The following is a 14,840-nucleotide window of genomic DNA, read 5'->3' on the forward strand; positions in this document are numbered from 1 at the left end:
GTTGCACTGTCACATTTCAGCACTCTTTAGTGTGCAGGGCCCTTTGCTCCTCTAAAGATGAAGAAAGCTCTTGTGTCCTCTCTTATATTACCGGACCAAACAGACTGGTTTTCTGGGCTTTTAGTGCTTTGGAAAGTTCAAGAGAAGTAAAGACGTTATCAGTGGTGATATTTTAATATGATAGACAAAGATCTGATTTATTTACTCAGAATACTACTCCTGTTAGCAAAGGCATGTGTGGCGGCAGCTTGGCTGGACCAACATCCCCCTAGAGGAACACAATGGAGAGAGAGACTCAAAAATGTGTATAGTACACTATGGAGAAAATTACTGCAAAATTACAACTAAAAACAGGGACATTTCTGTCAAGATGGGCACCAGAAATGAAGGCTATAGAACTTAATGTATGTATGAATGTACAAGAATATATACTCACTGGCCACTTTATTAGGTACACTTGTCCAACTGCTTTTTAACACTTAATTTCTAATCAGCCAATCACATGGCGGCAACTCAGTGCATTTAGGCATGTAGACATAGTCAAGTTCAAACCGAGCATCAGTATGGGGAAGAAAGGTGATTTGAGTGACTTTGAACGTGGCGTGGTTGTTGGTGCAAGAAGGGCTGGTCTGAGTATTTCAGAAACTGCTAATCTACTGGGATCTTCACGCACAACCATCTCTAGGGTTTACAGAGAATGGTCCGAAAAAGAAAAAATATCCAGTGAGTGGCAGTTCTGTGGGCAGAAATGCCTTGTTGATGCCAGAGGTCAGAGGAGAATGGCCAGCATGTTTCGAACTGATAGAAAGGCAACAGTGACTCAAATAACCACCCGTTACAACCAAGGTAGGCAGAAGAGCATCTCTGAATGCACAGTACGTCAAACTTTGAGGCAGATGGGCTACAGCAGCAGAAGACCACGCCGGGTGCCACTCCTTTCAGCTAGGAACAGGAAACGGAGGCTACAGTTTGCACAAGCTCATTGAAATTGGACAATAGAAGATTGGAAAAACGTTGCCGGGTCTGATGAGTCTCAATTTCTGCTGCGACATTCGGATGGTAGGGTCAGAATTTGGCGTCAACAACGTGAAAGCATGGATCCATCCTGCCTTGTATCAACGGTTCAGGCTGGGGGTGGTGGTGTAATGGTGTGGGGAATATTTTCTTGGCACTCTTTGGGCCCCTTGGTACCAATTGAGCATCTTTGCAACGCCACAGCCTACCTGAGTATTGTTGCTGACCATGTCCATCCCTTTATGACCACAATGTACCCAACTTCTGATGGATACTTTCAGCAGGATCATGCGCCGTGTCATAAAGCTGGAATCATCTCAGACTGGTTTTTTGAACATGACAATGAGTTCACTGTACTCAAATGGCCTCCACAGTCACCAGATCTCAATCCAATAGAGCATCTTTGGGATGTGGTGGAACGGGAGATTCGCATCATGGATGTGCAGCCGACAAATCTGCGCCGACTGTGTGATGCCATCATGTCAATATGGACCAAACTCTCTGAGGTATGCTTCCAGGACCTTGTTGCCACGAAGAATTGAGGCAGTTCTGAAGGCAAAAGGGGGTCCAACCCGTTACTAGCATGGTGTACCTAATAAAGTGGCAGGTGAGTGTGTGTGTATATATATATATATATATATATATATATATATATATATATATATATATATATATATATATATATATATATATATATATATATATATATATAAATACATTTTCACTTTCTTTTTTAGAATGTTTATTTTCATTCAATTTACTGTATAACATTATGTTGACTGTTATGTTAATTTGTATTATCACTTGTGTGTACATCTCCCTGTCTTTGGTTTAATTGTTGAATAAAAACTCAGTAAAAAAACAACAACGCTCAATCATAATACTGTAGTTTTAATTTAGTGTCCTGATTTGTTTTTTATATATTCCACCAATTTATTCTTAGATATTTTCAATGATAATCCATATTATATACAAATAATGTTTAAGCTGTCACAATCACTGCCTACGAGAATTTTAGTAAATGCAGAATTCTGGGAGGCCGAGTGTTAAGGTGTTAAACGACAAGTGAAAGTGGTGACCAATGCGACACGAGCAGTTTTCAGCTGTGTGGTCAAATGTACCACGTACATGCAACAAAACAAAACAAGAAATAAGCTCACCAAGTAACCCTAAATAGATCGAAATAGAGGCAAGCTGAAGAAAATCTAAGGATAGCAACATCAGCTACAGTGAAGCCACGCAGAGATCAGTCATTGTCTGTGTGTGTGTCTGGCTGCAGTCTCTATAGGGAGGGGCGGGAGCTGTGTGTGACTGGCCAATCACAGAGTGTGAAGACAGTCAGTTATGATGTTTTTTCGACCGTGAGATTTGACGAGTTTCATTTGTGCTGTGCTCGTACTCGTCAAAAATGCGTTATCCGTACCGGATACTCGTCTGAAACGAGTACCCAACTCAACCCTATATAACACTGCTGCAGCTGTGTGTGTTCGTGTGTGTACATGTCTGTATGTGTTTGTGTGTGTGTGTGTGTGTGTGTGTGTGTGTGTGTGTGTGTGTGTGTGTGTGTGTGTGTGTGTGTGTGTGTGTGTGTGTGTGTGTGTGTGCTGGTTAACACAGCTTGTACTCTGCTTTTGCCCAATTTGTACATTACAGATGACAGCATGTGATGTGGAGTGAACTTTTTTAATTCTCTCTTTTCTTTCTTTCCTCATGAACTCACCATCACTTGTTTCCAGACCTGTCAGCATGAATCTCATCTTAAACCACTGCACTGCTTCTCTTCACCAAATGCAAAAAAAATCTTTCATTCAATGTAGTGCTCTTCACTTGTCACTCTGGATTTTTTTTCCTTATCTCCAGTGATATCTGGCTGATGGAAGGGCTTGGACCAAACAATATAAGCTCTCAGATGAAAGAGAAATCTGGCACAAGTTTTCTTTCAACAGCAGCAGAAGTGATTGTGATAACACTGTATACTGTATCTGACTCCCAGATTAGACAGACACTGGGGGATCTTGACTAAGTGGAACACTGACATGGTAAACAATCCAAAAGTAAATTACAGCTTACCTATATTTGAAGTGGCAAAGACTCAACTATGCGTGCGCTGAGGTTTGATGTGTCTAATGAAACCAGATGCTCTCTCGCATGTCACTGTTGGTTCAAAATGGCTGCTGTTCGTCAATACTGCACTGGCATGCTGCCCTCAGGGAGAAATTACACATTGGTCACAGATGTAAGAAAAACCCCTATGGATGCTGTGAGGAATCAATTAGATGTCATTTATTATGGCACAACATGAATAAAAAGAGATAAAAGACAATCGTATGGAAGCAAATGGGTGTGGAGGAAAGACATAAGTGGACAGGAATGACAATGAAAGCATATTTAAAAATGACTTCAAGAGGACACATGTCAGAGAGGAAGCTGGATAGACAGGAGAGTCATGATGGAGAATATGGAGAGGCTAAAAGAAGCGTGGAGGGCAAGCGAAGATGGAGAGATTGGTGAGAGGAGAGACGGTGGTGTGGTTACCACTGAGAGGCGATGAGCTGCTGGAGTGATAACAAGCTACATATGGAAGCTGTTAGCTCACCTTTAACCTCCGTGTGTGTGTGTGTGTGTGTGTGTGTGTGTGTGTGTGTGTGTGTGTGTGTGTGTGTGTGTGTGTGTGTGTGTGCGTGTGTTTGTTGGTGGAGGTTTTCATGGATTTCTGTTGACAAGATAGCAGATAGAAGGAAAGAAGACAGACATAATGAATTAACCTTGAAAGCTTGAATCCATTGAAACTGGTTGCAACGTCAAACTAAAAGAAACAAAAGGTGTGTGAAAGAAAGAATATCATAATTACTGCTTTAAACAATTGATGAAATCATTTTAAATGATTGAGTTCAGGAACTGGAACTTTATGAATAGAATTCAAAGTGACATGCCTGCAGTCGCCAGACAATCTATTGTCTTTAGCCTTTTGCTTATGACTACACACATGCAGGCATGAAGGCCAGGGGTACACTTAATGAGGATGCTATATTTCTTTTATTTATCAATCTGACATTATATATTTTAAACCCCCAAAAAGATTGTTATTCCTGGTCTGTGCAATGTCACATTTGTATTTACAAAGTTTCACAAGCATTTCCTAGAATTTCGATAAAATCTATTTTCTACCATCTTTCCTGTCAACACATGGAGGTGAGCTTCGATTATTTGTATCCGTTATAGTCCTCAGCACATGACAGAAGTTGTTCTTCAACACTCACTCATCAGCCAGAGGTCATATCACCGCTCAGGGCTGCGTGGAAATTTTTGAACCTCCGGAGACAGTCTGACAGTGTGTGATGAGCTGTTTGGTTGACACACATCAGACCTTGCACCTGAGAAAGAGCTTCCTGTGTGTCTTTTTCCATCAGTGAATGATAATGTGAAATGTCTGTCACTTTAATTGTTAGCATGCATTGTTGGAACTCTACTAATCCTCCACCAAATGTGGAAAACTAGAACGATACAATACAATCAGAGAAAGCATCATGAATCTTCACTTTCCAAAGTAAAACTCATCTGCCGTTTAAGCAAAGTTTCTTGCTTACAATAAATCCATTATACATGACTTTGTCTTTTTCTGCCTATGATTTTCGAACAATTGCTGAAACCTGCAGTGTCTTCCTCCCTTTTCTCCCCATGGTTTTCCTCTTCCTGCACTACACCCACCCCGCATGAACTCTTTCTTACAACACCATTTTTAATTGGTGTCTTCTGAGGAACAAATTTACCAGGTTTTAATGGTGGTTGGCCTCAGTGCAGGAGAATGTCTCAGCAGAGTTGTTTCTGGTTTTAATTTAAAAGACCATAAGGGGTAACTGTGGTGAAGGCATCATGAAGTGTTAAACTGTTGAAAGTGTTCTACTTTAACTGTGAGAGGGTATTCCAAAGTGGTAACAAGGGGAATGTAGGGTGAGGCTGTTTTAATCTCTCTCACTCTCTCCCTGTGTGTGTGTGTGTGTGTGTGTGTGTGTGTGTTTGAGTGAAAGAGAGAGGGAGGATTAAAGAAATGCCACACGCCTCGCTGACTTTAAACCGATGTGTTCAACTCCTGCAGAAATATTGCATCAATCTATTCATTTTGACGCTGCTGCCAGGCTGGTGTCTACCCCCACACACACACACACACACACACACACACACACACACACACACACACACACACACACACACACACACACACACACACACACACACACACACACACACACACACACACACACACACACACACACACACACACACTGTTCTATGTGTGTGCCGTGGACCTCAGAACCTCAGCAGTAGCGGTTTCAGGTTGTTTAGAGCTGCTGAATATTCAGTTTTTATGACATTCTGTCATCACATTACGTAGCCAGTTATGGTTTTATATTTCCTGTCTTGGCTGGTACTGCCAGTCTTTTCTGGCAACATCCTTCAACAAGCAGCAGTCAACTTTCCAAGAGCAGGTGCTGAAACAAAAATACGTTAAATTTGGATTCACACATGGAATTTCTATAGAAATTAAAGGAGAAATAAAATAAAGAGAAAAATCCTAAGGAAAATGTGTGGCTTTATTTTCTGCTCTTTAAACTGCCAAAATTAGCCATTTGGTGTGTATTTTGTGTGATTTAGTGTGTGTATTAGGGTGTAATGACATCACAAAAAATAGATTAATAAACACAGGAAATGTCGGGGACATAGTGCATCTAATCATTGACATACAATAGACGGATACTGCATATTGAGAAAGCAGGAACAGCTTCATATAAACACACCTGACTTTGACTAAAGACAGTAAATAAATTGATCATAAATGCATACATAATAAAGACAGCAAGTTAAAATGTCTGAGTGTCTGAATAGTAATCATTTTAACAAAGCCATGAAAACATGAGAAACATTCTTGTTCCATCCTTTTAATAAAAATCTGACAAAAAACATTTCCCATTGTTCATTCATTTTGTGTGTGGATAAGAAATCACTAAACACTTCATAACAAACAAAAGTCCCAACTTGACATCCTGTTATTTGATGTTATTTGATGTTTTTACAATGTTGATTATAAAACATGCCAAAACTATCAATGCAGCCTGTGAGAACAAATATGACCCTCATCTGCACTTTTTACCCACAACATAAAGTGAGGAGAGGGGGTGGGGTGTTGGGGGTTGATAGCTTGTTTTTTCATCAGTGATCCTTTCTGCATCTCATATCCTACACTCAGAAGCTACACCAGACTTAACACTTGAACTAGTGTGTTGAGGCATAGTGGCACAGTGGCCAAGTACAGTAGTAAGGCATTGGTCTCGTAAACTGGGGATCATGGGTTCATACCATGTCTGTGACCCAAATTCCCCTTGGGATTAGTAAAGTATTCTTCAGTTAACTAGTTTTTTTGAAAATGTATACAGCCTGAACACGTACAATGCACAGGTTTTAACAGGCCAGGGAAATACTGTATGTCCTTCTCTGACAGCTCATGTTCAACTTATTGCTGTACACTTGAACGTGTCAGTTCATCAATCATCCATCATCCATCCATCCAACAACTTTGATTTCTCATCTACTTATGGGTCTCAGCTGGCTATGGGCGAAAGGCTGGGAACACCCCTGATAAGACACCAGCCTATCGTGGGGCTTTTTCACTTAAAACAACAACAACAACAACAACAACAACAACAACAATAATAATAATAATAATAATTATTATTATTATTATTAAAATTATAATTATAATTATAATTATAATTATAATTAAAAAACCGGGTGTGGATAGAATACTTTCTTCCTTTGTAAATAGTTATGACTAGTCCTAGTCCAGTAGTAAATCAAACTTAGTTGGAATCATCATATTTACTTCCCCTCTAATTTTAGGTTCTCATGTTGCTTCCTTTTAACATTGGACCTCTGTGATACATTTGAATAAAATTTCTCATCCTTTTCTCTTCTCTCCATTCAGACCTGCTATCCACCAACCGGTCTTCTGTCTTCAGCGGCCATCATGGCCATCTCTCTCTTACCACAGTCTTCCTGGATGAGTACCGTGACCGCCTCTTCCTGGGTGGGAAGGATGTCCTGTACTCCCTCCTGCTGGGACCTACTAGCAGTGAGTCTAAAGAGGTGAGTATTTTTATGACAGTAAAATCAGTTAAAGGTGAAGATTTTACTGGAGTGTGTTCTGCTCCACTGATGGATGTTTCGCGAGAGGTTGGTTACAGTGAAGTCCACATTCATCTTTCCATTTTGATTTAAGTTGCAGTGGCTCTGTGAGGGGCTTCACTCTGCAGGGGATGATATATGGCTCGAAGAGATATGGGAAGCATTAATTTTTTTTTGGAAATCCCCTCTTACAGAACATCTGTTTAAGCACTTTCTGTTATAAATCACTAAACAACATTGAGTCAAACCTGAGCGGTCTTTATTTTTCTAATACTGCTTTTCTGAAAAAGTCCCAGAAAACAGTTAGAACAATATTCAAATAAAATATTCAGACTACTAAAATAATCAACTTTTTAAAAAAAAACTCAAAAAAGATTTTAAATATAATGAATTGCACATATGTTTTCTCGCATAAATTTGTGACTTGTCATCTGCTGGTTCTCATACAAGAAATAAAATGTAATTTCCAGCTTTTTTTTGTTGTAATTTTTTTTGCCAAAACATGTCTCCTAGCTCACAAGCTTCACAGTGCAAGAACACCTGTGAATGTGGAGCTTGTCATAAATCAGACCCAGATTTTCCATCTGTGCATAAATTGTCATTAAGGCCTATTAAACACAGTTGTGCTTCTGGGACATGAGGGATGAATTATGACCCAGAAGTCTGATGTGTTAACAGCGTGACCACATTCCAATATCATAACACACAAAGACTGAGACAGGGGAATGTGTGCTATCACATTATCATCGCTGTTGCAGATGAAAAATATGAGATCAGCAGACCTCTGTGCTCAAGTGCTTTATTCATAAACAAATTCTACTTGAAGGCAAGAAGTGAAGCGATCAAGCAGTTAAACAGCTGATCTGAATATTTCTACAGACAAACAACCAGATGTGGCTGACACAATCCAGCTTTTAATTGCACTTCATCATGCTTTAGTTAACTGCTAAATGTTGCAAAAACTAACACCTGGAGACACTAAAAGAAGTGTATACAGAGAAAGAGGTTAGCTAAGAAGAAGTGGGACACTGAGAGGACTGAGGAGAGTAGACAGGAGTACAGGGAGATGCAGCGTAAGGTGAAAGTAGAGGTAGCAAAGGCCAAACAAGGGGCTTATGATGCCTTGTATGTTAGGTTGGACAGTAAGGATGGAGAGACTGATCTATACTGGTTGGCAAGACAGAGAGACAGAGATGGGAAGGACGTGCAGCAGGTTAGGGTAATTAAGGATAGGGATGGAAGTCTATTGACAGGTGCCAGTAGTGTGATGGGAAGAGGGAAAGAGTACTTTGAAGAGTTGATGAACGTGGAAAATGAGAGAGAACAAAGACTAGAAGAGATGACTGTTGTGGACCAGGAAGTAGCAAATATTAGTCAGGATGAAGTGAGGAGGGCACTGAAGAGGATGAATAGTGGAAAGGCAGTCGGTCCTGATGATATACTGTACCTGTGGAGGTATGGAAGTGTCTAGGAGAGGTGGCAGTAGAGTTTCTGACTGGGTTGTTCAACAGGATCTTAGATAGTGAGAAGATGCCTGAGGAATGGAGGAGTAGTGTGCTGGTGCCCATTTTTAAGAACAAGGGAGATGTGCAGAGTTGTGGCAACTACAGAGGAATAAAGCTGATGAGCCATACAATGAAGTTATGGGAAAGAACAGATGAAGCTAGACTAAGGGCAGAAGTGAGCATTTGTGAGCAGCAGTATGGTTTCATGCCAAAAAAGAGTACTACAGATGCAGTATTTGCTTTGAGAATGTTGATAGAGAAGTACAGAGAAGGTCAGAGGGAGCTGCATTGTGTTTTTGTAGATCTGGAGAAAGCTTATGACAGGAATGCAGGTTAGCCACAGTAAGACAGAGTACATGTGTGTGAATGAGAGGGACCCAAGTGGAAAAGTGAGGCTACAGCAGGGCTCGAAATTGCGACCAGTCTGGTCGCATATGCGCCCAAATTTTTATCAGTGCGACTATTAAATATATTTGGGAGCACCAGTGCGACTAGGGAAAAAAATCTGGTGCGCCTTTATTTTCCTCTTCTCTCTCGCTCTTTCTCTCTCTCCATAGAGCAGGGGTCACCAAATGGCGGACTGCGGTCCGGATCCGGACCGCATGATGGTTCTGTCCGGACCCGTGACCACTTCATGATAAATTCATGAGAGTAGATTTTCTTGGCACATTTGTACTTGCAGTTTGCGGCTACAGACAGCGGGCGCTGCTCCTCCAGTTAATACTGTAATAGCGCCACTCAGTTCAGCCAATCAGATTGTTTGTCTGCCCTGCACTGTCAGTGCACCGGGAAGTGAGACAGCTCGCTACAGCGGAGCACAGAAGAGGGGAGACAGCATAGCTCCAAGCGAAGTGAGGTTAATGAGGAAAACCGCTGGTTAACAATGAGTGGATGACATTTATGTTTATTCCTCCGTCAGGCAGTTCAAAACCATTTTACCTCATATGGTCTGAACACGTAGCATGAATTAATTAATTAATAACGTGAAGCGTCACTATGAAACAAAGCACAGAGCTTTTGCGCAAAATCCAACTAACATGAAATACCCTCTAAAACCCACTTATCCATAGATTTACTTAGGTTTTTTCATTCTGTAAAGATTAAAATAAACATGAGACAACTTCATCTTTAACTTACAATAAACTTATGTTATACTAAACGTAATGTCCAGGTGGGAAAAAAATGGTTTGTAACGTTTGATGTTTGACGTTTGATGTTTCACTGTTCCTTGATTGAGGGTTGGTTTACATTTGAAGCTTGAGTTTACACTCAGGAAGGTTTCACAATCAAAGTGATCTTTCAAACTACTGGAAAAAATGTGTAACAAGAATACATTGTTTTCCAACTCAAACTGCAACAGAGTTTACAACATTTCTATGACATAAAACTGTGCTTTGTCACCTTTTCCACTGTAACTCTGACCAACTGTAGGAAAATTGGAAAAGAGAATGAAGTGTAATTCTAGACACATGGCTTTGGTCAGTCAGATGGCATTGAATCAGTGAACCCAGTATGTTTTTGCTCAAACTGGATTTAGCTCCTATTGAATGAGACTTGGGAAGCAGCACAATTAATGAAAGCTGCTGTTTAAGTTCATGAAAATGTTTGGCGTTGGAGTCGATGTTCCACTTTCTCCCTTTGTAAATAGTTATGACTAGTCCTTTTTCATTTGGGGCAAGAATATTGTTGCTGCGTTTGAGACGTTGCCACACCCAGTATCTTAAGCTATTTTATCTGCTCAGGGTTTGGTTATGTTAGCCTACAGTGTAATGAAATGTAACAACAGAGATCTGCCTGTAAGCAGATGCTGGGTTGAATGTTTCCAATAATAAAGATGGTTCTTACAACACATCAGTCTATTGTTTAAATCAGGCGACTCAGCACCTCTAAATCATCTCATAGAATAACTCTTTCCATTTTTGACATGCTTTACTTGCATCAGCACACAGCATGATGTTGCTACAGGGTCTCTCAGACATTTCCAAAATACATTCAAGGGAATGGTTTTTATTCTGACTTTCACAATGACAGAACATTAATTTCTTATCAAATGAAACTTGAGTTGAAAACTTTCAAGCAGTAGTTTAGTGTCTCTCATTATAATCATAATTTAGATGTGTAACATACACTGTACATATTTACATATTGTGGGGCATCTCGCACTTGAACAAAGATATTATTTGAGGATGGTTTTATGGTTCTGGCTGACCGTTAATAGCTGCCACCTATTCAAAAGCCGTGTTTAGTCCATTTGAACTAAAATCTGTGATATCAGCATGAAGTTAAAAGTACAGCCTTTGTTCAGGACCATTTTGTTGGCAAACAATGTTCCAAGTTCACAGACAGGAAAATGAATTATAGCTTTGATTGAACACTAAAAGCGCTTCAAAAACACAATACCACATGCTGCCATGTCGAGGAACATTCAAAGAGAAAGAGGACCATGGTAAGCTGGTGAAGATAGGCCATACTTCATATGTTGTGCATAGCTGTAAAATGGATTGAATTTTACAGCACACAAACTGAGGACGCTTCTAGGTAGGTTTTGGGCAGGGACTAATTTCACAGTATATCAGTCATGCATGCTGTCAGTGTACTTTGACCTTGACTGTGTGCAAGGCATGCTGATATGCACATACATGTAAGTTTAGTATCATGACAAAGAAACAGTTGAAATCCTTTCAAACCCACAGTCATTTGTTTCAGAGATGAAGCAGATGATCTTTTGAATATAATCTCACAACTTTAAGCCAGATTTTATAAAAAACAAACAAACAAACAAACAAACAAACAAACAAACAAACAAACAAACAAACAAAAATGTACATACCTCAATCGGATGGTGTGGAGATAAAGATGTTTGTCTAACATGCAATGGTGTCCATTTTATGCTGCTAGGTTTCACCACACAAAACTGGTTGAATAAAAGGTGTACTAACAACAAATAGACATTTTATAGGTTTTTGTGCAAAAATGTGTCTTCATATCTGATATTTTGTCCTAATTCTTCAACAGCAACAGGAAGAGTTGAAAATAGATCTCTTTGTTACAGATTTTATATCATTATTAGGGATTAGTCTGTTGTCCATGTTGAATTGGCTGAAACAGATCAATGCTTATGGACTCTGTATAATTTAGCTATATAGAGAAAACTGAGTTAAGGAGATTTAACTTTTCTTTTCTTAAGGTTCAGACATTCTTTTCAGGATACTTGGTCAGTCTGGATAAAAATAACTTTTTTTGTTATCTCAACATTGTGTTGAAACACAGAAAATAAATTTCTAGTACACACTCTGGCTTTGGAGTCTACACACTCCTGTAAAGTGTAAAGACTTTTTTTTCTAGTAATCAGGGAAATTCTTTGAAAAAAAATTACTACAGAAAGCAGGAATGCCCTTCATCTGTACCATAATTTAACAGCTTGATTCATTCCACATCTATTGACCATTCTTCCTCTAGTTCATATGAAAACCTATCCAGTGTTTTTTTGCATAGCCAGATTTACATCAACTTTCATTTCCAAAAAAAAAAGATATTGTTGCCTAAAAACCCACAATGCTGATGATTTATTGTGAATGTTCTTTAAAACTGTGAGCAACACAAAAGAAATTCCTCTCACTTCAATTGTGGGAAACAAAATTCTCAGACAACATATCCAAACAGTTGATATGAAATGTAAATGATCTGTTTGGCCAGATGCTGCTGGATTTAGGAAGCCTTTTATGCTTTACAGTATGTAATATGGGATACAAGGAATGATAAGTGACTCTGTCATGTTTCAAACAAGGCTTTATTCCGAAGCCTTTGTTTGTTTAACATTTAGAAGATGTGCTGTCCTCAATTTTAATCTAATTGATAGTAAGTTAAATGTGCATGGAAAATAACTGAAGTTTAAGAACACAATTACTCATTATAATTCTGTGATTGCATTACCAGAGTCATGCATACTCTATGTGGGATCAACAAATCAATTGCATTTTGAGCAAAGATGGTTAAAACTTCTCCAAACTTATGAGGTAATTTATCATAATTCTTCTTTTTCTGATTTGTGGTCCTCTGTATTTCTGTCTTTATTATCCTCCAAAGATCTACTGGCCCCCCTTACCTGGCAACAGAGAGGACTGCATTCAAACAGGAAAGGAACCGCAGGTAAATGATTGATATGTAACTTTGGGTTGTTTTACATTTACATTTAAATACAGTACTGGTTTTGGTAGCCAGTGATGTTTCTCATCATAGAACAACTAGTTCTTCATACCAAGCAGAAAGTATAAGCCTTCATTTATGGCACTCAGTTTAAATCACTTCATGTCCCTTTTCATAGCTCCCTTTACTGTGTTTGCATTCTACTTGAATGTTACAGGTTTTCTTCAAATCCGGTCTGTTCTATGTCACCTGTGCTCTAATTGTCCACAAATTTCCATTTTCCAGACATCACTTGAACCAGACGCCACTTAAATCTGCACAAATAGTTGAGGCAGGATTTGAGCCAGATTTCAGGTTTCCTAAAACTGTATTCTGCTGTTCTGTGAGCTCTCGACAGCACTGCTGTCTCCCAATCTCTGTCTTGTCAAGTTAGTGTACAGTGCTCTTGTAACCACGTCTACTTCCACTGAGCAGTTCTCCTGTGGTCAATTTTTCCAGCTCTCATTTATAGAAAAATGCATGCACTTAAACTACATGGTCCAGTTTAATGACAGCAGTCCCCAATTGAGAAATGCTGTGACTGGAAAGTAAAATGTCCTTTAGGCAGTATGAAAAAAGTATAAATGTGTAGAGCCAGCTTACCTCCCGAGCACTGTCGAGGCACCCTTGAGCAAGGTGCCGTCCCCCTTTACAAGTTGCTCATTTGGGGCGCACCATGTAGGAGCTGCCCGCCACTCTACCTCCCCCTGTAAGCGTACTGCCCCCCTTGTGTGTGTTACAGGGGCCTGTACACACTAACATACATACATGTGTTTGTTCAAAAACTAGAGCTGTAATCTCAAATCTAGTGACGGTCCATTCTATTAGTCTGCAGAAACACACGGAGAAACTGGCATAAAGGTGAATGAAAGACCCTCAAAGCTGAACTTCCAGCCTTTTCTGAAATTCTAAGAGCAGAGTCACTGCTAGACAAATGTGCCTGGTGTGCTGCAATTGATTTACAAATGTAGTAGATACCTGAAACAACATGTTATGGGGGGTAGAGGGGCGCATTCAGGCTTGTGTATTCTGTCTGCAGCGACGTGCTGTGAGATTCCCGGCGGTGAGACACCAACGTTAAAGCCAGTTCTCGGAGTAAAGCAGCATCGCATTTGCCAGTAAATTAGCAGCCTGACATTAAAACTGGTTAAAAATTGTTTAGGACACACAGTAGCAAATAGCTGCACCTCACCTCCGACTGGACTACCGATCGATCGAAAGATTATTTAATTAATAAACGAAGACGAACATTGGAGCTTGAATATCTGTTTCGAACTTCAGATCAGGAAATAAACTGCCCTGTTCGAACTGAGTCCACTCGTAATGAATTTAACCAGTTTTTAATGTCAGGTTTTTTAATATGGCGTATTTTGCCAGACAGAGTGGCAAGTACGCCACTTTGTCTGGCTCATAGAACTGGCTTTTACGTCGGTGCCTCACCTCAGTGAAACTCACCACACGTCACTGAGAGCTATACAAATAAAATCTAATTGGACTATGTTTTTAGATAATTTTGTACTACAGTATTTTGTAGTATTTGTATCAGTAAATCTCAGCAGCTAAGGAAAAAACTCAAGCGTATTGACTTTTTTCTAAGATGGCAAAGTGATCAAATGATCAGGTTTCCTTGATGAGGCTCAGGCCCCATCCACACGATGCCAGAACTTTTTGAAAACACAACTTTTTTGTTGCGTTTACACTTTCCGTCCACATGACAACGCAGATATCCGGAACGAAAACGCAACTTTTTGAAAACCCTGGTCTAGGTGGATTTTTTTTAAATTGCTGGGTCTGAGTTGTCGAGTGGATGGTGTATCCGCAACTTTTTAAAAATGCTGACGTCTTGCCTGCGAAGAAAACCACTGTGACGTCATATTTATGGGCCCGTGTGTACAAACATGATGGATGTACGAACCTTGTTGATGGCGGCATTCTTGCAGGCGTTTTGTCACAACA

The 14,840-nt window shown here is 39.8% G+C and overlaps 1 protein-coding gene across 2 annotated transcripts in view; it reads left to right on the forward strand.

The window, feature by feature from the left end:
• Window positions 1-14,840, forward strand: part of sema3bl (sema domain, immunoglobulin domain (Ig), short basic domain, secreted, (semaphorin) 3bl) — a 71,416-nt gene that overhangs the window by 19,149 nt on the left and 37,427 nt on the right. For both annotated transcript variants that reach the window (XM_068331199.1, XM_068331207.1), the window contains exons 2-3: window positions 6,995-7,155; window positions 12,786-12,848. In XM_068331199.1, coding sequence (XP_068187300.1) covers window positions 6,995-7,155; window positions 12,786-12,848 — 224 coding nt within the window. The remainder of the gene's footprint in view (window positions 1-6,994; window positions 7,156-12,785; window positions 12,849-14,840) is intronic.

This window comes from Antennarius striatus, chromosome 2 (assembly GCF_040054535.1).
Source record: "Antennarius striatus isolate MH-2024 chromosome 2, ASM4005453v1, whole genome shotgun sequence".
Taxonomy (NCBI): Eukaryota; Metazoa; Chordata; class Actinopteri; order Lophiiformes; family Antennariidae; genus Antennarius; species Antennarius striatus.